Here is a 25,936-nt window from a genome sequence, read left to right as displayed (position 1 = left end):
GTTTCCCAGTTGTCATTATCTCCCCATTGCAGGTGTTAGTGGGAGCAGACTTCCACAAGCAAACTTTCTTTTTGATGGCAACTTCCACCAGCAGCATCACTTTCTACAATGGAGGAGAGTGGGGGTGGGAGGGAGGGGGTGACAATTTGCATATACCTGCACAGTTCAGATAAGACGTAATGTTGAAATGTCACACTGTGTGACGGCCTTACGCTGGAGTGTACATAAACACACAAGCCTCACTGCTGTTTGTTGGAAGTTTATTTACAAAATGGCTGCGGTTGAAATAGCAGCAAGTTAAAAGTGCTTCTTTTGGCAGCCCAGTCATTGGCATACAACATTCCTGTCCTGGTTTTCCTCCTTTGGCGGGGGGTGGGATTATACTAATGGCATGAGCATTGTCAAAATGACCTTCATTCAGGGAAGTTAGCTAACAGTTAATTGTTAGAAATTGTTATTAAAATATTAAAAGAGCCTGTCTTAAAAACATGGATCTCTAGCATGTTTATTTTTTACATTGTCAATAAAAAAAATAATGTTTAGTTAAAAGTCTAAACACAATTTCAATAAAAAATATTTCTTAAATACAATAAAAATAAATACTATAAATATTATAATAGGATGAGCCAAGACAAAACACAAATGTTGCCTCATTTGCATCAAGATATGATTAAACAGAATTGGTGACAACCTAGTGGTTCACTTCTTGGGAATTATTTTTACGATGTGTGACATATTAGTGTGTTAAAAAGTCAGATGTGTATGTGTGTTTGACCTTAATGGGACAAAAAAAACAACTTGTCCTTGCCTTTCGGCAAACTGCATAGTGAATGCTGCAGAATATAACATGATCATATGTGAAAAGGATATACATAGGATATATATACGTATATATATACGTATGTCCAGTGAAAGGGAATAGCAACAACAATGGATGTGGTGGTCTGGTACAATGCAGTCCCGGAGTGCGACATCTACAATGTTATCATAATGAAAGACAATCCGCCATGCACCCTTCCACCCCTGCTGAGATGAGACTCCCTTGTTTTCTGCAGGATTTTCAACATAGCATCATGTAACTCGTAGGCCAAACGTTAGTGGCTCTGAGCCTGGGCCTGCAAGGCGATATCATTATGCAGCTTTTTTCAGAGCAGTATGGCTAGACCACAAAGCAAGAAGGCGAGAGCCTACGCAAGTGAGAGACCGATACATGGATATGCAGCAGATGGGTAACAGCGTATGGAGGCAATATCCGTTTTGATTCATTGACAAGCTGGTCCCACTGGGGCAACACTTGGACGCCGCAACACGAGGGGAGGGAGAGGAAACAGGAAGTTGTTTGCAGAGTGATGCTGCCAGCTAGGGAAGTTGTATGTGCATCGTTGGAATGAAATGTTGTTTTTCCGTTGGCAGGCAGAATGAAAACACATCTTTTTGCCGGGCTTTGCTCACAAGTTTTGGGTCAGTGCTGTTCGTGGTCATTCATTGATTATTACGAAATCTATAACCGAGGCTGTTGTTCACAACCACCTTTAGGTTCAGTGGCAACAAAATGACGTGTTGCTGTTGCAGTGCAATTAGAGCTGCGCTCTAAATAAAGGGATTGAGGATAATCCGAGTCCTTTGTCCTCTTTTCACTTTGTCTCAATTGACTCCATGTTGACTCCCATCGAAGCAGTTTGTTTTTAGTAGGACCATGGAGGGTTATAGGTGTTAGGGGGTTTAGGGAAGCTCTACTGTGTAGTAATATGATGCTAGGGGAACCATTGGTATGGGAATATTATGTGTATTTACTTACTGTGTGTACATAGAATGACAAAAAAATTAAATACATGTACATGGAATGAGTGTTTGAACAGCAGTAGCGCAAAAAAATGATGGGACATCACACCAGACTTATTTGGCACACCCTACTGCTACCCAAATTTTAACAAAGTAGTAAAAGTTGTATAGCGCAGCTGCAACCATGCTTGGATCCAGACCCCGAGATGGTTGGTTCAATTCCTGATTTGATCTCAAACTACCGTTTTACTCCTACTTTCACTTTAATTCTACATTTTAGCGTATACTTTCACTATATGCATTACATTAACGCCCAGTTTGGACTCTTAGGAAAACAATCAGACTGCACTTCCGGAATAACAAACAAAAAACAGACTGTGTACATATATTTATACTGTATATTCTGTATATTTTGTATTTTTCATTCTTTTTTAATAGATGTGTCTGCACCTACTCACCAAAACAAATTCCTAGTATGTGTTTGATTATACCTGGCAATAAAACCTTTTCTTATTCTGATTCCCACAGTGTTTCAGTCCAGTTTCCGCTTCCGAATATGTGTAGGGCATTAAGATACGATTTTTTGTACATACTGAATTTGGGCCGAAATCAAAGCCAAATATGTGTGCAACGTTTTATTAAAATGTAAAGAATCTTTGATAAAAATAGCCTGATGGTAACTGATGGTAGCACTCATGGTAGTCTCTGCAGCTGGGTTAGCGCCATTGACGTTCCCCATGATGATAGATGGTAAACATGGTTGATACTGTCTTTCTATAGCAACCTTTATATCGTCTTTTTCGCAGTTCACTCCTGCTATGCAGCCTCTCCACCTCGATATCTCCGCGGAGATATCTGATTATTCACCGTAGCAAAGGGGTGCGCAAAGCTAACAGTGCTCCTGAGTGTCAACAATGACGCAAGCGACAAGCTACAAACATAACAAGATGAACATCCATAGCTGCACACTTGCTTAAGGGGTCGGTATGGCACAAAAACTATAATATTATATTTATAAAATATCGGTCTTTCGCCCAACCCTACTCCTGTGTTTCGTTAAAAATTTTGATTTTTGCACCTTTTCAAAGCGTTTCACGTTAGTTTTTCAGAATTCACACGCAATGTCTGCTGACATTGCATCATCTAGTTATTAAGTAATTTATCTGCACTCTCCATTTTATTAATTTTTTTTGGTTTTACCGAATGTTTCATGGAATTTTATGGAATTATTTTTATGGAATGATTTTCAGAAGTGATTTTAGTATTCTTTTCTGTAAAGCACTTTGAATTATCTTGTGTACAATTTGTGCTCTACAAATAAACTTGCCTTGCCTTGTACAGTAGTAAACACTGCGTCTAATAATCCTGCATCCGTGTGTGTAAGTGAGAGTGGCTCATTCTGCAGACTGGCCCATCAGTTTGTTGTCTTTTGCAGCACTTTGAAAAGAGTCAATCCCTGAGGGCCTCTCACCTCAGGGAGCTCCAAACAAGTTGCCTACTAATCGCTCTGTAGCCAATTTGACAGCCTACCATGTCTCCATGGATTTTTTAAAATTTCTTTTCAGCTGTCCCCCACTATGGCGGAACAGGACTTTTTCTTCTGTTTTTCCAACCTTGACATATTGAATGAATCATTGTGAGAGGGAAGGTCAGGATGACTGCTCTTTTAATAAATGCACGTGTCCGACCCCCTCTTCCTGTCTGGACTGTGTCACTGTGATGAATGAGAGGTCGCCAGTGTGTTGCTGACATCCACCATATGAAAATGTGCCACCCCCTCAGAAAATATGCAGACGTTCAGTACTCCTTCTTATCAAGATATACCACTACAGTTTAGCATGCGAGATTGCTTATGTACACCTCCAATACCTAGGGCCTGTTCAAGGAAAATTTTGTCTGAAATACAAACAAATGCAAAAGAAAATGCTCCAATTGCAAAAAACACTTATGCAAATGTCCAAAACACATACATGAGAGGAATGCTGCGTGTTCGCGGGACAATACAGAAGTTAGTCAGGATACCAGGGGCCCAAGACTTGATGGATATCTGTCTTTAAAGACCAGAAGCATGGGGGAATGAAAAGGTACTTTTTTCCATAGGTGTGTCACAATTTTGATGACTTTGGACTGCTGCCAAATACAGACCTGATCAAAATCTTGAAGTTGAAGTTCTGTGTGGAGTATGTGGCATAGAAAATGGATGAATGGACTTTTTCAATGTGCTTTTTGTCACCCCCCCCCCCCCCCCCTTGCTTTTGCATAATGTAGCTCTACTTAAAATCTCATTAAGATCCAAATGTGCAAAAGGTCAAGTCTAGCAATCTTTCAACTGGTCTTAAGATTTTGATCAGGTCATGTATGACTGCAGCAAAACGAGTGTGTTGTCGTCAATACACATTTTGTGTATTTGTGCTGCTGGGAAACCGTGTGGGGAATGTTTGCCTGAAAGAGTTGCAATCACACATTGTGATGCGGATGTTTTGGCAGCTTGTACACTGTGTGTGTGTGCGTGTGTGCGCATTCAGCTCCTCCTTCAGGACTTTTTAGGAGCTAAATGATGTCATAGTTGGCATGTTGTGCACCCCTCACACTTGGCCAACATCCTGCTGCTGGCCGGAGTGACAATGGCGGCCTTTTCTCGCGCATGATTCTTTTACAAACTTTCAGGGGTAATTGTGTTCACGATCAAAGAAATAACTTTTTTTTCTAAATATTATATTGCTTTGTGCTCATTGACAACCATTAGTTTGGAAGGCTTCAGGTTCCCTTTTAATTTTCCAGCCCACTTACGCATTACTTTCTCTCCTTTGTGTGTGCTCAGAAAATCTAGGGAATCAATGAGCTCACATCAATGAAATGAGATTAAGACCAAGCTAATAATGTTTGCCTCCATTAAGATGACGCGTTTATAAAGGTGAGCTTCATTACCTTGCCGCCTAATTAACTAACTTCAGTTCAGTTGATTTAAACACAATCCCTGATTGATGGATGGATGGATGACAAAATCAAAACAATGATCAATGTTTGTTTTATATACATGCTGTGACCATGCACACACCATTAGGTATATTCATTATAACATGCAATACTTCATCATTTTTAACATTACCAGAACTTCTTTCCATGCCACTTCCATCAACAACAGCAGCGTGTCGAGTGTTTCTGCAAACCCTGCAGGGATGCAAATTTCAAAATAGTCCATACAGATTAATGTCCTACATTGAATTGTTTTAGAGTGAGCCCACTACATCTTGGTAGTGGCGTGGGGCGGTGCGTCACTACACCGGAAATATTGTTCTTTGTGTTAGCTGCTAGAACAACAAGGTTACTGTATGTTACGGTTGGTTTATATACAGGTCAGTTATGTAAATAGTAAAAAGTAAAACGTTTTTTGAAGGGTTTTTTTAAGAGCTTTATAGTGGATATAGGTGTGTCCCATTATGTGCATTGATTAGCTCACACATGTTATTTGTCTATATGTGCCTTGGCGACCACTCCAGGGTGTACCCCGCCTCTGGTTCGAAGATAGCTGGGATAGGCTCCAGCACGCCTGCGACCCTCATGAGGATAAGCGGTAGAAAATGAATGAATGAATGAATGTTAGCTGTTTTTCTCATACATGCACAAAAGAAAAAGACATGTGGTCTTGTTTCGCTTAAGGAAAATTCCACGAAACTGCAGTTTTCCTTTAGTCTCCACTACAAAATGCATGAAAGTATGGAATGTTTTGACATTTTTCACCTGTTGTCTTCCCATTCTGCCCCCGTCATGGTCATCTAAATGTGGAACACGCTATCTGGAACAGAGCAATGTTAGTCTCCTTGAACCAGAGCGCTCTCATTTAGGGAGTTCACGTGTGGATATTTATAAGAAGCAGGTCAGCTGTGGAATAAAGAGCAGAAACAGTGAGTTCTTCCTGGTGGCCGCATTGACAGTGGGAGGTAGTGATGGGAACTGCTTTTTTTGGCTTCCTAAAAAGAGCTGACTCTTTCGGCTCCCAAATGACTCCTCAGATTTGAGGAGTCATTATAAAATAAATCATCAACTGATTTATTGCCAATGTTGGCTTTAAACACATTTCTAATGTAAAAATATAATATATGTGCTCAACATGCAACAGTTTACCAAAGACTTTACCAAAGACCTATTTAAAAAGAGCTGGAATTTACATTTTGCACTGTTCTAAGGAGGTTCTAAGTAAAGTTTCAAAATGCAAAAGGAACAAACTCGAACTTTTTGGGTGAGCAATTTATTGTGTATGTGAAATATCCATCAAATCCATCCAAATGCTATCCATCAAATGTTTACAACCCTGAGTCTTGTTACTGGCATGACAAGGAAATCCCACCTGAGATGTTTTCCACATGGCACAATGGCGGGGGCGCCAAACAGCAGCATGTAGAGATGTTTCAGGGGGCCTTCAGTTTTCACTCGAAAACTGAAGGCCGTGTTCGGTGTGGTAATGATGGCATTTTCAATAGAACAACACTGCAGTTCCAAATGCCCGCCTGACAAGGACTTCTTCCATAGGAACAACCTCACCCTTTAGGACCATCCTGTGTGTTCCCTTGATCTAAATCCAATTGAGAACATTTGGGGATGGATGGCAAAGGACGTTTACAAAAAAATGAACATTTTTGAATTTTGCCCATCATTCAAGATATTTATATGAAACATGATAAAGATGTTTGTCTATATGTGCCCTGTGATTGGCTGGCGACCAGTCCAGGGTGTACCCCGCCTTACGCCCGAAGACAGCTGGGATAGGCTCCAGCACCCCCCGCGACCCTCATGAGGAAAAGTGGTAGAAAATGAATGAATGATAAAGATGTTTGTCTATATGTGCCCTGTGATTGGCTGGCGACCAGTCCAGGGTGTACCCCGCCTCTCGCCCGAAGACAGCTGGGATAGGCTCCAGCACCACTGCGACCCTTGTGAGGAAAAGCGGTAGAAAATGAATGAATTAATGAATGATGATGATATAAACATGTAAAAATGTTGGGGGGGGTTTCAACAGTGGTACATTAAAGCGCCATTTAGAGGCAATAAAACAAATGAGCTCATAAAAGGGCAAGTGCTGATGAATACGATGGTGCTCCTAATTTTAGAGACCTCTCTAATAATAGGAACTCCATCTGTGCTGACACAAAGATGATTTGGAAGCTTGTCATCACCTCTGTGTGGAATGAGGGAATTTTGGACTTGTGTACTCACCTTTTTTTGTAGATGTACAGTACATGGAACGAATGTTGATGCTTACCTTAAGTTATCGTTGGGCAGGAGTTGATGATGTTAGGAAGATCATGGTTGAGATATTTAGGTTTCAATACCCAACAGACTCCAGTGACCTATTTCCAACTTCTATTTGTGCGTTGCTGCAAGATGAAGTGGGTTGCTTGTCTCTAGTTAGTGATTGGCCTGAATAAAGAAACACAAAGCCGCAGGTTTGAGGTTCGGATGACATTATGTGGTCCGAAAATGCTGAGCGATTCCTCGAGCAGCCTGGAGTCAGATGTGATGATGTTTTTTTATGTTTAAATGTTTTTTTTTGTGTGTGTAGGACAAAGGACTCTTTACTACAGAAGTGATGTGCTAGAGACGGTGGTGCTTGTCAACCCTTCACAAGACACCGTCACATCAGAGGTAAGCGTCATTCAGTCACAGAATCAGGACATTCATTCATTTTCTACCACTTAACGAGGGTCGTTGGGGTGCTGGAGCCTATACCAGCTGTCTTCGGGCGAGAGGTGGGGTACACCCTGGACTGGTGCCCAGCCAATCACAGGGCACATATAGACAAACAACCATTCACACTCACATTCATACCTATGGACAATTTGGAGTCGCCAATTAACCTAGCATGTTTTTGGAATGTGGGAGGAAACCGGAGTACCTGGAGAAAACCCACGCATGCACGGGGAGAATATGCAAACTCCACACAGAGATGACCAAGGGTGGAATTGAACCCTGGTCTCCTAGCTGTGAGGTCTGCGCTCAAACCACTCTGTCACCGTGCACCCATTCTAGTCTTCAGATTATCAAAAATACATGCAAACTCCATACAGAGATGGCTGAAAGTGGAATGGAACTGGGGTCTCCTAGCTGTGGGGCCTGCGCACTAACCACTCAGAACAAAAATAATTCATTTAATCAAAAGTTCAAAAAAATCTTTCTGTTTACTAAATATCTCATGTTACGACGTAGAAATCTGGGGTTTATCGACCCATATATGTACATTCATTCATTCATTCATTTTTTACCGCTTTTTCCTCACGAGGGTCGCAGGGGTTGCTGGAGCCTATCCCAGCTGTCTTGGGGCGAGAGGCGGGGTACACCCTGGACTGGTCGCCAGCCAATCACAGGGCACATATAGACAAACAACCATTCACACTCACATTCATATATATGGACAATTTGGAGTACATGCAAACTCCACACAGAGATGGCCGAAAGTGGAATTGAACTGGGGTCTCCTAGCTGTGGGGCCTGCGCACTAACCACTCAGAACAAAAATGATTCATTTAATCAAAAGTTCGAAAAAATCTTTCTGTTTACTAAATATCTCATGTTACGATGTAGAAATCTGGGGTTTATCGACCCATATATGTACAAATCTTTAAATTTAGTAGGCGCAGCTTATATATTGGCACGATCTACAGTCTGGAAATTACTGTAAATAACGACCTATTTTGTTTTGATGACGTTATGACGTCTGTGTTGAGTGCAAGTGTTGGATGGCTGCCACCATCTCCCCAACCAGGTGGATGTAAGTAGTCTCAGGGAGTCTAAATTTGAATATTGAAATTTGAAACTTTGAAATTTGAGTACCAAATACCTATGTGAGTTAATAGCTCACTGACTATATATGCAATATGCAGGAAATCATTTTCTAAATCATGTCAATTTTGAGGGCGGCACAGCGGTTGAGTGATTACAGCTAGGAGACCAGGGTTCAATTCCACCCTCGGCCATCTCTGTGTGGAGTTTGCATGTTCTCCCCGTGCATGCGTGGGTTTTCTCCGGGTACTCCGGTTTCCTCCCACATTCCAAAAACATGCTAGGTTAATTGGTGACTCCAAATTGTCCATAGGTATGAATGTGAGTGTGAATGGTTGTTTGTCTATATGTGATTGGCTGGTGACCAGTCCAAGGTGTACCCCGCCTCTCGCCCGAATACAGCTGGGATAGGCTCCAGCACCCCCCACGACCCTCGTGAGGAAAAAGCGGTAGAAAATGAAATGATGACTGAATTTTGACACAATGGACGTGCATTCGCCTGAATGGTGCTCTGTCTGTGTGTGTTTGTGTGTCTCTCAGATCCAATATCTCATCACTGATTCGGCGGGACACAAGCTTCTGATCTTGAGTGGTCATAGCTCGGATCACGGTGGCCTTCTTCTTCAAACAGGGGTGTTCACCTACAAGACCTTTGCGAGTATTATTGCTGATCCTGGGGTGAGTCACATCTTTCCTGTCCCACTGTTCCACACATTAATGTGATGGATCCATGCATCCTAAAACCAACCCATGAGCTGCTTTAAGTAAGAGAATTGTGACCAGTATAGTGCTTATTGGAAGTCCTTATAGACGTAATCAACACCAAAACCCGACATGGTTCTGTTGCTTCATGGTCTGCCTGAGAGTCAACATGCTTTTTGTATGGCTGCTTATGGAAGCTTACAGTTCTTGGTTTGTTCTTGGTGCAGGTCAGTGAACTACTTGGCCCATCAATCCCCAAGCAGCAGGCTACACTTACTGTGTCCTGCCAGGGGGAGGTGGGCTGGAGCTCCTTGGGACAGCAGCAGCAGATCCTGCGAGAGTTCCTCCATTACAAACTAAACCCTGAGATTGTCGTCCCCAAGATGGAGGGGGTCACTGAGTTCACGGAGTACATCTCTGCAACGGTTGATGTTCCTTCACCTTTCGACCTACTGGAGCCACCAACATCGGGCGGCTTCCTGAAACTGTCCAAACCATGCTGCTACATCTTTCCCGGCGGACGTGGAGACTCTGCGCTCTTTGCCGTAAACGGCTTCAACATCTTAGTGGACGGAGGCTCCGAGCGGAAATCCTGCTTCTGGAAGCTCGTCCGTCACCTGGACCGCATCGACTCCATTTTGCTCACACACATTGGTGCCGACAATCTCCCAGGGATCAACGGTATCCTGCAGAGGAAGATAGCGGAACAGGACGAGGAGAAATCTCAAGGTTCTACCAACTATGGTGCTTGGATCAAGAACCTGATCTCACCAGAACTCGGAGTGGTGTTTTTCAACGTACCAGAGAAGTTACGCATGCCCGAATCCAACCTTAAAGTGAAACGAAGCATCGAAGAGGCCTCTTTGACGTTGCAGTATCTTAACAAACTGGGACTGAAGCCAGAGCCTCTCTTTCGAGTCGTCAGCAACACCATTGAACCCATTACCCTGTTCCACAAGATGGGAGTGGGCAGGCTGGATATGTACGTTCTCAACCCTGTCAAGGAAAGCAAAGAGATGCAGTTCCTCATGCAAAGGTGGGCTGGCAACAGCAAGGCCAAAACTGGAATTGTGTTGCCAAGTGGAAAAGAAGGAGAAATATCTGTGCCCTACCTGACATCCGTTACTGCCTTAGTTGTCTGGCTTCCGGCAAACCCGACAGAAAAGATTGTCAGAGTTCTCTTTCCAGGAAACGCACCCCAAAACAAGATCCTGGAAGGCCTGGAAAGGTTAAAGCACCTTGACTTTTTGCGTTATCCTGTAGCTACACAAAAAGACATTGCTTCAGGAGCTCCTCCATCCATTGTAAAACAGAGCAAGTTAAAACAAAGGACCGACAGCAAAGAGAGCCTTAAATCTTCCCCAAAGACCACCGCAAAGTTCAATAAGGAAAAACCAGAAGGACAAGATGATGTGGTCGTCGGTACAGAGACAAAGAGTCTACCGGTGAAAGAAAGCGTATCTGTGAAAAAAGATCCCAAAAAGCCTATCAAAACCATCAAATCTAAAACGGACATGCCAGAGAAGAAGAAACTTCTGAAAGAAAAATCCTTGAAAAAACACTCCAAGGAAAGGGTGTCAAAGATGGATGAGAAAAAAGACAAGGAGAAAAAGGAGATCAAGAAAATAAAGAAAGATGAGTCTTCCAAAAAAGACGAAAAGAAAGATGGGAGGTCCAAAGAGGACAAAAAGAAAGAGACATCAAAACCTGAACTGAGAAAAATAGCAAAGCCTGACCTCAAACCTCTCACGCCAGAAGTCCGAAAGACATTACACAAAGCTAAAGTGTCAAGTAAAACAAAGACTGTAAAAACAAAAGCAGTGAAGGCTGAAGCATCTGAACCAAAGCCAGAGGAACCAAAGACTGAAGGAAAAGAAAACAGAACCGAAAGCATTCAACTGGAGCCAGAATGTAACACAGGCACATTTCTTCCCTCTGCACCTGAAGATCTCACAGAGGACTTTGACCTGACCAAAACTGAAGCTGTAGCTGATCTCGGTGATGGCGTGACTTTGCAGAAGCCTGCTCAAAGCCTTACCCAAGAGGAGCCAGAGGCACCAGACACTGAACGCCTAACGGTAGAGTCTCCTGATGAGGATCTACCGGTTCCACTGAAGGATGGTGGAGATGCCAAATATGATGATAGCAAAGACACAGAAGAGACAGAACAGTTTGAAGATGAGGGAGCTGCATCCCAGGATGAGGAGGATGACGAAGAAGAGGCCGCAACTGCCGAGGCAAAGAGTGAGGAAGAGGAGGATATGGGTATTGGAGAAGAAGAAGATGAATTCCAAATGAAGGAGCACGATGGTATGGACTTAAAAGATGAAACTGAAGAAGTAGAGAAAAGAGTACCGCTCTCAGCAAAAGAGGAGGAAGAGGACGAAGAGCCAGTAGAAAAGGCTGAACTGGAGGAGGTGGAAGATCTTGACGTGATAGCAGATGAAGAGCTCAGCAGCGAAGGCGTGGCAGAAGAGCCAGTGGTCGGTGAGAGCCAAATGGACACCTTGACCACAGCCAAACATGAAGAAGAGGAGGAAGAAGATGGCTACCTTTCACACATGGGAGGGGAAACAGCTCCCATAACCACAGTTGCTCAGGGGGTCGTAGAGCCCATCTCCTATATCCAAGACGAGACCATTCCAGGCTACTCTGAGACAGAACAAACCATTTCTGATGAGGAAATTCACGAGGAAGCCGAGGAGAAGATACCACACCTTCAGTATGACGTCTGCATGTATGACGTCTCGGTTCCGGAGCAAACTGGCTCATTTGTAAACATTCCGGGCGTGAGGGAGATGCAAGCTACAGCCATGACTGGGAAAGCTTCCATCCCGGGTGTGCAGGAGCAACTATCAATGTTCACCAACATCTTCACTGCCCCTCTCGCGGAAGAAGAGCATGTGTCCTCTGCAACGTCCATCACAGAGTATGACAAACTGTCCTCGCTCCCCACTTCTATTGCCGAAGACCAGTCCGTTGCATCCACCGTCGCACCTGAAGAACCGCTCAAAATCAGATCGACTGATGCCACCCGAGAGAAAGAGCTTCTCTCATCTGGAACGCTTTCACCGTCGTCTCTTGAAGAGAAGTCCCCTTCTGCTGACTTACAGCTTCCTCTTGAAGAAACAAAGATGGCTGTCAAGGTTCCTGTTTGCCATGATGACGACGACGAGGAAGAAGAGGAAGATCAAACACCTAATGTAGATATCTCACTAGAAAAACTTCAAGAAGGCTATGCTTCATCACAGACAACGACGGGACAAGACAAAGATGCTGAAAAGCATTCCGACTCTTCATCTCTTCTTTCCAAATCTCTTGAGGAGGACAAACCAATCCACTTCCAAACTGAGGAGGAGAGTGGAGATGTGGTGGCCCCGATCGGTGTTTCATCAGTTATTCCTACCAGGCCGTTTGGTTCGGACTCTGTAACATCAGAGAGTGAGGAACGTTGTTTCAGTCCTGATGACATCACTGTGAAAATGGCCTCCCCGACACAATCCGGCCCACCTAGCGCCACTCATTCTCCTCTTCGTCATTCATCAGTTGGAGCATTCGCAGATTTGGAACTCCCGATGCCTGAAGACCAAACCCTCAAGCACAAAGAAGTAGTTCAAAAAGACTCAAAGCAGGATGAAACATTTGGCGAGGACTTGAAGGAGGTTCTACCTGTCGAGGAGCCCGATTTTCTTGATGATGATGAAGATAAGAAGAAAGATGATCAAGGTGAAGATAGTGCTGAAGTTACAACCACTCTTGCAGTTGAACCAAAAGACAAAGAGGACAATAAACATGGTGCGTCTGTATTGCAAGAACTGAAAGATGACCAGAAATCTGAATCTGCACTCCAGGAAGATGTTTGCGCTGTGAAAGCCGTCACAGATCAAGAGTGCGATGAAGATGCTAAGACTTCCAATGTTAAACCACCTGATGGTGCCATGAAAGGTGATGTTAAAGAACAGGCAAAGGATACAAGCCTTGTAGCTGAACTTGTGAAAGAAGAAATCATTCCTTCTGAGGAAAAGCACGTCAGAGATGAAGACTCTGACCTCAAAGACACAAGTGAAGCTACGAAGACAGAAACTGGGAGTAAAATAATGACACGGGAGGAGAAAGACGAGGAGGGAACGTTTGACTTCATGGCGGCAAAACCTGAAGAAAAGCAGATTGAAAGTGTCCACAGCACATTTCTGGAGAAAGAGCCAGAAGAGCATACATCTCTCACGGACCCTTGTGAGGATGAAAAACAGGACAGCATCGTAAAGTTTACTCAACTCACCAAAGAAGACAGCGTTTGCACGGCCGCATCATCGCCCGTTGACCACATTACTGCCAAAGCAAAAGATAAGGAGACGGAGGAAGACATTCAGTTGAAAGGTGATCAATTGTCAGCCGTACTAGCAAAGTCACAACAATCGTTATTAGAAAAGGATATCAAAGAGACAGAAGAGGCCCTTTATGAAGATAAAGTCTGCATGGCCGACACCGTGCAAGATACTGTTCAAGTCATGGAAAAGGCTGACGATAAGGTGGACACCTTCACTGTCCAGCCATCCAGGGAGAAAGAAGTGACACCTTTGGATCAAAGGGTTGCCATCGGATCTATGGTAGAAGAAAGAGAGGGAATATGTACCAAATCCACTGCAGAGGAGGAATGCAAAGATTCTTTTGATGTAAAACAAACCATAGTGGACAAGAGCGTTGATTTGGAAGAAAAGGTCACAGAGGAACAAGCTAAAGAGACACAGAAGGATGGAACTAAACAGATGAAGCTTGAAGGTGAAGAAACTGAAGAAAAGACTGATGGCTCTGGTGTTGTGTGTGATGTACCAGAGAAAGAGGAAGAGGAGATGCAAAAGGACGTTGATGTTACCTGTGTCCAAACTACGGAGGATGAAAAGCGGGAAAAGAGTGCTGTTAGTGGCTTAGAGGTTAAAATCCCAGCGACTAAAACGTTAAGTGAAGTTGACACCAAAACCGAAAAGGACAACGTTGTAGAGCATATGGAGAATGTAAAAGAGATAAAGGTGCAAGCTGATGACCTTAATGAGAAAGTGAAGGATGTAGTCATTGAAGGTGATAACAAGGGAGAGTCTGGACTGTGTCCGAGTGGAGACAAACATGATTCGAAGAAGGAATCCGATTCCCCATGTAGCACCCAACAGGTTATAGTGAAGCATGATTCTACTTTGGAGGCTGATGTTAAGACAGATGATAAGGTTGTTCATTCCGTAGCCCAAACCATGGAAGGAGACATGGATACAAAGAAGATGCTTGAAGAAACCTCTCACAAACTGACTGCATCTCCCAGAGAGGAGGATGCCCTGGTGGAAAAACTGCAAGAATTAACAGAAGTCAAATCAAGTAAAGACCAACAAGAAACTCATCCTGACATTTGTCAGTCCCTCCAGTTTGACGACGGAGCTAAAACCGTTATCAGCACAAGTGAGAAAAAGGAGAAAGAAAAAGATGATTCTTGTATTGCCGAACTGAATAAGGAAAAGAAGATGGAGAAGGAACAAGAGAAAGAGATGACTTGTGAGGCAGAAGAGACAGAAAAGATGAAGGAAAGTTCTTTGTCTGACATGAAGGTTGAAGACGTCAGTGAGAAAGAACAATCTGAAGCCAAAGTAGAGAAATGGGAGCGAGAGGAGTTACAAGAGAAGGACCTTGACAAAACCTCCAAACAATCTCCACAAACCGCATTCACAGAAGCCGTGTTGGGTTCAAAGTCCGACTTCCAGGTTCAGTCCTCAGAAGAAGACAGGGAAGATGAAGAGGAGGAGTATATTTGTATGGGCTCTAGACCTTTGTCAGTGGAGCCGAGAAAACCAGAAACATTCCAGTCAAGTGATGAAATTAAAGAGACCACACCCAAACAAACCATAATAGTCATACCGACACTTACAATGCAAGAGCCTTCATTGGACGAAGACATTAAAGATATTTTAACCGAAGAATTAATTCCTTCTGCAGATGCTGCGGAAACTGTATCCACGCCTGCACCAATGGCCCCCCCAGAGCCATCTTTTACTAGTGACACAACTTGTACTCCAAAACAAGAGCCATCCTTCCATGTATCCGACTCAAAGACACAACAGGACTCCAGCTTGACTGAGGTAAAACCTGTATTGTCAGCAATATCCAGCACTGAAATAAAAAGCACCGAGAGCCCAGCCACAGTCCAGCCTCAAAGAAGTTCAGAGTCCATTGTTAAGCCGGTGCAAGAGGATAAACCCGTTAAAGAGGCAGAGCGGGAGATGGAAGGAGAACGGGAGGTGGCTTCCCCAGGCTTTTCCCAGCCTTGTTCATACTTCCTGCTGGATAAAGACTCCGATGACAGCGGCCCCACTGAAAAAGGTGCCAACAAGGACACCACTGATGAAACTGAACTTCAAGATGAAAACAAATCATTTGCTGCATCCAAGTATGAACCGTATGAGAAGCCCATCTCTACAGATCCTGACACCAGAGAGGAGACTGATGTGTTTCCAGGTCATACCTCCGAGATCAGCATGGATGATAACAGGAGAGCGAGTCAAACAGAGGCAGCCATGTTCGTGCCAGAAAATCATTTCAAAAAAGAACCTGTGTATTTAAGTGGCGTTGACGACAGCCCCCAGACTGAAAGCCACCGATGTGCCTCCCCAAACCGTGAAGACAGAGAGAAAGGGCAAGAAGAAGAGAGCGTAAGAGAGGAAAAACCAGACATGTCTCCTGCTGGAAATAACGTTTCAGCCATAAGCATACAAGACAATAAAATCACCCAAGAGTCTTATAGTCCCAAAGCGGACAAACCAGAAAAATCAGAGAAAGAGAAGGAGGATGTGAAGGAAGGAGCTTCTGGAGCTTTTCAAATAGGTGAAAGGGATGAGACCCTATTTGGTGCTGCTACTCATTCCACGGGGGCGCCGTCAAGAATAGAATTCTCACTTGTTGGTGATGATGCCTCTGCTGCTCCGACAGGACAAGAAAAGGACATTGAAAAAAAAGAGAAAGAAAAATCTGCTGAGTTCCTGAAAGACAGGATGGAGTTCTCTGACCAGGAAGACTCTCCATCGGATCGACAGTCACCAGCCGAAAAAGACTCTTTGCTTCAAGGTGCTTCATGCTCCGCTAGAGAAGACCAAGCAAACAGATCAAGCACAGGCTCAGCTTCCTCTTGTATGGGACAACCGATAGATGACAACATTCGTGCTTCAGACATTAGTCAATCTGTGTTAGAGTTTCCCAAAGGCAAAGAAAGCCTTATAGGTACAAGATTACTTGTAGAGGGTGAAGATTTCAACGTTGATGATGATGATGAAGATGAGGATGACGAGGAAGATGATTCGAGCGATGTTGATATGGAAAAGGGAGCCAGAGAACAGTCTGAAAAGGAAACCTGCAGGAGTAGGCCGGATGATAACGTGACTGTAACTTTGTCTGAGGACTCAAACAAAATGTCGCCTGAAGCGAGCTTCCTTAAAGAAGAGATTCCGTCCAAAGTTTCACCCGATGGTGCCTCAGATAATGAAGCCTCTGGGATGTCAAAGCAGGACACAAGTAAAAAACCAGCATCTGGTGACACCACAGCAACCCCTGCTGATATGAGTACACTTTCTGACACCAAGAGTGAAGGTGAAGTTACAAGCTTTTGTTTGGTTACCCAAACAATGGAAGTTAAAGACAACAATCTTCTTCCTCCTCAGCCAACAACACAGAGAAGGTTGTCATTTGCTGAGGACGTTTCTTCATCTGAGTTGCAGCAGTCAAAGAAAAAGGATGAGGACAAATCATCTCTAGCTTCACAATCAAGCGTTCTGACAAAAGATCCTTGTCCATCATCACCCACAAGCAATCTCATTAGCAGCTCAGCACCATCTGACCCACCAACATCCACAGCCATGCCCGCATTTGATCCATTGGCTCTGCAAACTGAAAGCTATGCTGATATCGGACAGAGCGGACCTACAGGTCACTCTGAGTTTCTTCAAGCAGGTCAAAAGGACCAGCACTTTATCATCCAACCAGTTAGGCTAAGCAGTGAGGAATATTACCAAAGAGACACCCAAGAAAAAAGTTCAGATCTGACTACAAAAAAGGAGGATGAGGTTCTCACATCCACCACTTTGGCACCTCCATCTTCAACCACTGATACAGCCCCCTTCTCAAGTTCTCACCCTTTGGGTCAACAGCTTGAGGACAAACCTTTTGTCAGCGAATCAAGCAGGTCAACCCAAAAGGTGCCATCATTTGATAGCGGGTTTTTAAGCTCAGCCTCTGGTGGCCTTCAGACAGATGAGTACATGGAGGTGATGTCTAAACATACAGATGAGTATTTGCAATCTGAGGAGACCAAAATGTCACCTCTGCAACATACTGACGCCTCAAAACTGGCAGAGATGTTTTACACATCCCAAACTTGTTTCGATGTCTCTCCACAAAGGGCTGAAGCCACTGACAAAGACCTTTGTCCCTTACAGTATGACCCTGAATGTCAAAAAATGGAAGTAGTGATGAAAACAGCTCAACGTGGATCTTCAGATAGTGGTGCTTTGAATACCTCATGTGCCATCGCCGACCTGCCCACAGCAGAAGAAGGAAAAGAGAAAAGTGTGAAGACATCTGGGGCTGAAATGGAGGATACAAAAATTGACAGTGAAGTGGAAAAGGAAATAAGTGAAGCAGCAGGACAGCAAGAAGCCAAGACTCTTTGCAAAGAGAAGCTGTGCAAAGACAGTGCTGAACTGATAAAACCTTCAGAGACCAAGACCAGTGAAAAAGAAGACTCCACGAAGGAGGAAGGAGAATCCAAAAGTCCAGAAGAAAAAGAAGGCTTTTTGGAAAAACTACAAGAGAGGTTCGAGGCAAGACGAAAGAGCAGTATTTCTGATTGGGAGCTGCTACAGAAGCCTGATGATTTCCCAAGTGCCCCTCCACCAGGTTACGGTGACCAAGAGGAGAAAGCAATGGAAGCCTTTGAATTGATGGCGAGCATCCACGGTGCCTCTCTGTTCTCCTCAAAAGCAACCTCTTCCACAGAAGCATCGAGCAAAGCAAAAACTGATCGTCCATCCGATTTGAGTACCAGTGCCACCTCTCCCTCCCCTCTGGTGGACTCCTCCTATGAGTATAAACAGCGTAAAGGAGAACTCTCTCCCTCCTTCATCAATCCTAGTCCACATCAGTTCTCTGGTGATGAGCACGAAGAGGACGACCCAAGTGACCACAACCAGGAAGGAAGAGATGCAGATCACGAACAAAGATCAGTGAAAAGGAAGACACACAAGCAGAAGCGTCACGCTCACGGAGATGCTGGTCATCCGTTTTCTTGTGCTGCGTCACATGGGCTGACTGGAACATTAGCTGGAGAGGAAACCCCGCCTACGTCGGTGAGCGAGTCACTGCCTTCACAATCGGATTCCGATGTTCCACCGGGAACAGAGGAGTGTCCATCCATCACCGCAGAAGGTAACCTGGACTCAGACGAAGAGGCTGAACATCTGCCTGTGGACAAATTGTCAGCTTCCAGCGGCCAACGTGCCTCCATCACCGGGGCAGCTCAGAAGACGCATGATCCTCTTCCCACCTCCATGAAAGACCCATCTCCAAAACCTCCCCATCCAGATGTGTGCATGGTGGATCCAGAGGCTTTTCTTCTTGATGCCAGTAGCACAGAAAAACTTCCCAGGAAAGACCACAAGACCACCAGGAGCCTCAGAAAAGCCAAACCCAAATCGTCTTCCCCTGCTCGGAAGGGAGAAGTCAGGAAGAGGTCCTCCACTCCAGTGAAGCAAGCCCACAAGGACTCGGCCTCCCCCCGATCAACCTCCCTCAGGAGGAAGGACCCAGAGAGGAGCTCCAAGCTGGTCAAGATGTCTGAGAACCAAGGTTCACGCAGTGATATCCTAAATCCTGGGAAGGGCCTTGTCAATGGAGTGAAGAGCAGTGCAGGTGTGTTTGATTTTTTGACCCACAGACATTATTCTGTAATAATTGTCATACACTGGGAGGCACTTATTATTGATTTTTAATAAACTAGTGAGTTCAGGGAGTTTTGTGTTCTTGCACTGCAGTTTAAGGAAAATGTCTAACTATTGTAAAAAAAAACACAAGCTGACCAGGCGCATCTGTTCAGGAAACAACTCTCAGAAAGCCACTTCGGCTGTTCCTCCTGGACCGCCAGTCTACGTGGACCTGGCCTACGTGCCCAACCACTGCAGTGCCAAGAATGTGGACCAAGAGTTTTTCAAGAGAGTGCGGGCGGCGTACTATGTGGTGAGCGGGAATGACCCGAGTGGCGGGGAACCCAGTCGCACAGTCCTGGACGCCCTGCTGGAGGGTAAATCTCAGTGGGGCTCCAACCTGCAGGTATTCAGTTATCTATATACATAATTACGGCCATATATTTATTGTGTATGTCTTTCCTATCCATTCAATTCTGATAAAAACAAACACCGCGACCCACAGTACATTGCGCCAACACGACATTTCATATTTGCCACGTGATTCAAGATGGCGGCGTGAACAAACCAGACTGTATTTTGGTCGCTAAACAAGCGGGTGAATGCAAGCTAAGGCAATATTTTTGAAAAAAATGTGGATGTTGACCCAATAACATGTTAACCAGAACGGACCTTAACCGAGGTACCACTGTAACCAACACCAAGGCCAAAAGTAACCATTTCTTGCATATTTACTTGTAATTTCGGCCATAAGGAGAATAGGCAATAATAACATGTTTTTAACCTACAGCATTAATAAATACAGCAATGAATGTAATTATTTAGTAATGAGTATATTTGGGATTATTAAGACACCCCTAGAAAACACATTTCTACGTGGAGCAGATCATTCCATTATTCATTATTCCAAATCATTTCCTGCATTTATTTGTACCCAGCGTCATAAGCCTTTAGCTTCATTGCTAATCCAAAGCAAAACAGGGCGGGGTAACAGGGTAGGGTAACAGTATGGGCGGGGCAAAAATCATGTTAATTGTGTCCGGTGTGCACACAGCTTTAAGCTGTCATTTCAACATTAAACTTTGGTATCAAGGTGGGGGCCTCAAACTAGCGTCTCGCGGGCCGCATTTGGCCCGTGGGCCGCGAGTTTGAGACCCCTGATGTAGATGTTTTGTTTACAAACATTCTTCCTCTTCCTCATCTTGTGCCCGAAAGGTCACTCTGATCCCAACTCATGACACAGAGGTGACCAGAGACTGGTACCAGCAGACCCACGAGAGGCAGCAGGACCTGAACATCATGGTCCTGGCCTCCAGCAGCACCGTTGTCATGCAGGACGAGTCTTTCCCGGCCTGCAAGATAGAGTTTTGAGTCTGGCATCTAACTCTCACCCATCTGGACCCTCCGAACTCTCTTCCTCTCTTCGTCATCATCGAGTCTGACCAGCTGCTCCTTGCTCCTTCACAGCGGTACCAACTCATATGCTCAGTCATGCCTAGCTCTCATGCTGATACAAGTGCTAATATTTGGATGAAAGTTAAGTTATTAAAGAAAAAAAAAATCTCTTAGGCAGAATATTTGACCAAATTAGTGAATACGCATCATTAAATACAATAGGATTCATCAAGAAAAAATGATTACATGGATGAATACGCTATTATCTCAAAGAAAACAATTAACCGAGCTTGACTTTCCTGAGTGATACCTAAGCACTATTCACTTTATTAGGTATACCTGCTTATATACCTGCTTAATCAAATCTTTGTTATTATATCACAGTTATTACTTTTACAGTGGAACCCGCTTAAGTTGGTCTCGCTTATGCTGCCAATCCTTCTATGGTGACCAACCATCAAATCCCAAACTGCTGTGTACTAAAAACGCTTAAGTCGACATACACTCCGGTCCAAAAGTCCAAACCTACAAACTTTTGGAGGGCAGTGTACGTTGCCTGACTGTTTTTGTCAACATAAAAATTGCGTCCGTTTATGTCGACATGTGTTGCAGTATTGTTAACTAGCGATCGCCAAGCAGCTTGAAGAGTCAGCAGTAACATAACAAGTTACAAGTTACACAGCATGATGAAACCTTACAGTGACTTCCTGTTCTGTACACTTCAACATAAAAGCATAGCACTGTAAAGTGGTGGGTATATTCAAAGGCGCTATTTCATTGTTATTATTATAATTAATAATAGTAAGGGGCAGGTGTTCCTGATAAAGTGTCGTCTGAGTGAAATCCTGAAGACGTTTCAGCACTGATGACCTCTCTGCTGCTGGATGCATGGCTTCTTTTTGATGAGCAGTCCCGATGAATAATTGTTGGTGGAGACGTTGGAACACAACACAAATGTTGTTTGATGTCATTTGTGCAGCAAATGTAGCAACCTGTGTTTCAAAGCTCATCTTTACTTGTTTCCCAGTGAACAAAATGTGCAAAATGAGAATGAAACAGAAACGAAAGAAAAGAAAAATATATATGGTACTATGATAAAGTGGTATGGTTTGAGGAAAAAAAGTTGTATATTGTACTTTCAAGTTTGTTTTTTATTTTTGAGAACATTTTTTCTTCACAAAAAAGCTTGTATATTTTGGAGAAAATTTGCTTTTTGGGGGGGACAGAACGAGATTACCGTAATTTCGGCAAATGTGACATCCACGTATTTTATATTTTTCAAAATATATGTCAAAAATCTACATTTCCCAATATGCTTAGAGTGCAGCTCCAGAAAGTAGTGATGTGGACGAGTGAAGTGGAAGCGAATATCACGGTTTAAAGTCTTATGCAGCGACTTCCGACGCATGTTTGACCAAGTGTAGAATCACTAAAGCCTTTGTTAGGACAGCTAACGTGTTTCGAAAGGCTGGAGTACTGCGTGATGAAGAGGATAGGTTAAGCTAAATGGCTAATTTAGTGACAGTATTCTGGTGGGCTACTTTTTAACTAGCCATATTACACACACTGTTCTCTTTATTTAATCAAAAGTTCAAAAAAAGTACCGTCTTTCTGTGTACTAAATATTTCATGATGTAAATACTTATACAGTAGAAGCCTGTATATGTATTGGTACATATTGGTGCGCTCTATAATCTGGAAATTATGATAAAGAGACTTCTTTCTCTAAAAAAAATGTTTCCTTTAAAATATACAAGTTCTTTCATGTATTTTTTTCTCAAAACACCATCGGCTTTTTTATATATGCAACTTTATTCTTAACCATTGTATCTTTTTGTCATTTCAGCAATGTACAGACAGTAGAGTCCATTCATAGACATGGACTCGTGTGGCCTGATGAATAGTTTGATTCTTGTATGAAGCTAATAGAAGAAACTAGAATGCACTTTTTGAGAAATGGAGCATGGGATGTTTAATTGTATTGAAGCACAGTGATGACCTCAACAATGTACCCCACTGCACATGTGACATTGCAATGTAAATAATCATATTAATAACTGAGCTTGCTAGCAACAGATGGTATAATTAATATTGACATGAGTATGAATGTTCCAGACAACGCTTGTTGGAATGTGTGTGTGTGTGTGTGTGTGTATAGGACATATGTACACTGAGGAGTTTAGTTTTTTAATACCGCATGCTTGACATGGGTTGCTGGGAATGTCTTAAAGCTAATTTATTTTATTTACTGTTAAATTAACACTGAAATGACAACTCACTGAATATGATTCACACATCCGATGACAACATCAACCCCATTTTTCTGCTTTCCAGAAAAATCCAGCAAGGAGATATCTCAATCAAAATAAATATAAACACAAAACAAGGTTGTCAAACGTGATAAGCACTGACGCTAACATCAAACGTTTTTACCGAAGGGTGTTGCAGCCACAAGGGGGTCCCTAAACCACCATCAGTTGTTTACTGCTTATGGCCCCCAGATGTCCACACCCACTACTGCTTAGACAGTGGAAACCGCTTAAGTTGACAACCCGTGTATGTCGAACAGTCAATCAAGTCCCGGTCCGTGTTCATCAAACATGCCCGCTTAATCGGACTTCAAAATACATTGTCAGTAGCTTTTGTCAAAATAAAATTTGGATTGTAATTCTATGATTCTATGAAAAAAAATCTGTTTATGTCAACATGTGTGGTAGTCCTTCGTATTGCTAAGCCACAACATTTCTATGTCTTGTTATACAGCATTAAAACATACACACACAGTGACTTCCTGTTCAGTGCAAAATAAGCTTGAAAATGAAGCATTTTGGTTTCAACCTGATTCTTTAGCCAATTTCATTTTTTTAAGAGGTTAGCCACTGAACGAGAGATTTGTTATATAAGATAAGTGAAAATATTGTAACGTGGGTGGAATGAGGATGAGGCAGGAACACCTTGCACACATCAGCCTTTTATTGGAGTCACCGCAGCGCATACTGATAAGTCGTACTCCACATGTCAATGTGACAAAGGTGGCACTCCGACTCTTCTTCTCTCTTGCACTGGCTCCAACTAGCAAGCAAACGCCACAGCTTAGACACAATACTCATACTCAGACTACAATATCATATGAGAAGGTGAAGAATCGAAATAAAAATATGCACAAACTGCCGTAGGTTTAAAAAAAATGCCCATTCTCCTTATGTCTCCGGACAAACACAAGTAAATGGTTAGTTTTGGGTGGGAGTGCCACCCACTATGTCAATAACTGCTTATGTCAACGTCAGTCAGCCAGTCCGAGAGGCGTCGAGATGAGCAGGTTCCACTGTAGTATTTTAGCGCGTGACCTCCGCCATTGGAGTGTGATGGAAGCCTCTCAGTGCCTGGATTTCACAAGGAGGCATTTCATCTCCCTTTACCTTATCAGTGGTCTGAAATCTCCCAAATTTTCTGGAATGCAGTAAACAACGTTCTTGAAAGTTTGTCAACGTTTCAAGTTGACTGAGAAAATAGTTCTGTGAGTGAAGAGTCAGGCTGAGATGTAAAGTATTTTTATGAATGTAAACATTGAAAGCATGGACACAAAAGATCCATCGAAGCAGACTTAGTGGAACTGTTCTAACGAGCCAAGTTGGGTTTTCGGCGGACAGGACCATTGCTTGACTTTGGCTGCAACCTTTCCTGAATATGACTTGAACACACATGCAGAGTCCAAACACGTACATGAATGTACCGTGCACACACCTGTACATATCAACAACAACAACAACACCTGCAGTTCTACATGCACAAAAAACATCTAATCCTTCTGCATGTTACTTATTTAGTTAGAATCCTGAATGTAATTGTTTAACATGGGAGTACTACTACGCAACTTTAATGCTATTTTAAAGGTCTGACAAACGCTTAGTTGTGGAAAAAAAAAAAAAGCCAACCTTCTCTTCTTCTGGGCTGTGCTTCTGTTTGTTTACGTCGTTACCAAGATGACGCTGTATAACTGACTTAACTTTGTTTAACGTTTGTTTGGCAACTTATATCAGCCGTCTTCTTCCGATATTTCAACTTGTCTCTTTCTCTCTGGTACAAGTAGAAGTGCTGCAGATTCCGTTATTGTAAAAGGAAACCAGCCTGGTGGTCATCCATTAAAGTACCCTCAACTCTAAAGGTGTTTTTGTGTCATTTGTTTTTACATGATATTTCATATATTATTAAAATTAAGGGTCATATTTACTATTCAGTTATTATGTTTTTTCTATTAGCACAGTGTATTCAAAATATATATAAATATGCACACTTTTGGGCAGTGAAACTTGAATGTGATCTTGAATACTGTTTACAGTATATTTTTTGTACTTTATACTGTAATTATATATAATTGCAAAAATCCTGCATCTTCTCGATTATATTTTTATTACTTCACATTTTTTGTAATTTTTTTTATAATGGTAACTTGTATAGGCACTATCTGAAGGCGGATAAAGTTCTACAAACAAAAACCAGCAGAGGGCACTGCCTCACAATTCACATTTTGTAAGCACAATACTGAATACTGGATGCATTTAGTTTTTACTACGTAAAAAAGATTTTAAAATATGTTTCATAAAGGTGAGCGGCATGTCAAAAGGTTTAAAGTGTGAAAAATTGGCCCTTTTAGGGAGTACATCCATTATTCGCGGTACAGCATTCAACATTTTAATAGCACATGGCGCTACTGGGTGTGCAGAGCAAAAGGAGTGCTGCTACAGTGAATCCAGCAGAGGGCGCTGCCGCACAAGTCAATTTGATTGAACATTTTCGAGCAGAAAGATGCTTTCAACTTTCCACTCTCGGCCATCTCTGTGTGGAGTTTGCATGTTCTCCCCGTGTATGCGTGGGTTTTCTCCGGGTACTCCGGTTTCCTCCCACATTCCAAAAACATGCTAGGTTAATTGGCGACTCCAAATTGTCCATAGGTATGAATGTGAGTATGAATGGTTGTTTGTCTATACCAGGGGTCAGCAACCTACTGCTCCAGAGCCGCATGTGGCTCTTCAGCCTCTTTGTTGTGGCTCCCTTTGCAATGCTCAAATATTTGTTTTAACACCCAAATGAGGAAAATATGCATCTTTGTAATTACTTTTGAAAAAAATGGGACTTTCTGTGAGACCGTATACTAGCAAGAGTACTTGATCAACTCCGCTTTTTCTCCTCTGAACTACTTTGATACCCCAAAATTCCCTCCAAATCTGGCAGTCAATCAAAATCTTGGGAGACTCGCAATTTGCTCTGGATGTGAGCATGTTGCTACACATTTCTTGCACGGGGAGAACATGCAAACTCCACACAGAGATAGC

The 25,936-nt window shown here is 43.1% G+C and overlaps 1 protein-coding gene across 1 annotated transcript in view; it reads left to right on the top strand.

Moving 5' to 3' along the window:
• The window catches only part of map1ab (microtubule-associated protein 1Ab), a 40,962-nt gene extending 16,195 nt beyond the window's left edge, over positions 1–24,767 (top strand). Inside the window, exons 3-7 of the mRNA XM_058074982.1 lie at positions 7,343–7,425; positions 9,100–9,237; positions 9,489–19,197; positions 19,382–19,614; positions 20,424–24,767. Coding sequence (XP_057930965.1) covers positions 7,343–7,425; positions 9,100–9,237; positions 9,489–19,197; positions 19,382–19,614; positions 20,424–20,579 — 10,319 coding nt within the window. The 3' untranslated portion in view covers positions 20,580–24,767. The remainder of the gene's footprint in view (positions 1–7,342; positions 7,426–9,099; positions 9,238–9,488; positions 19,198–19,381; positions 19,615–20,423) is intronic.
• The last annotated feature ends 1,169 nt before the right edge of the window (positions 24,768–25,936 follow it).

The sequence above is a fragment of the Doryrhamphus excisus genome, chromosome 6 (genome assembly GCF_030265055.1).
Source record: "Doryrhamphus excisus isolate RoL2022-K1 chromosome 6, RoL_Dexc_1.0, whole genome shotgun sequence".
NCBI classification, from domain to species: Eukaryota; Metazoa; Chordata; class Actinopteri; order Syngnathiformes; family Syngnathidae; genus Doryrhamphus; species Doryrhamphus excisus.
Note: the sequence above shows the minus strand (reverse complement) of the source record. Positions and strands in the feature narration are given on the sequence as shown.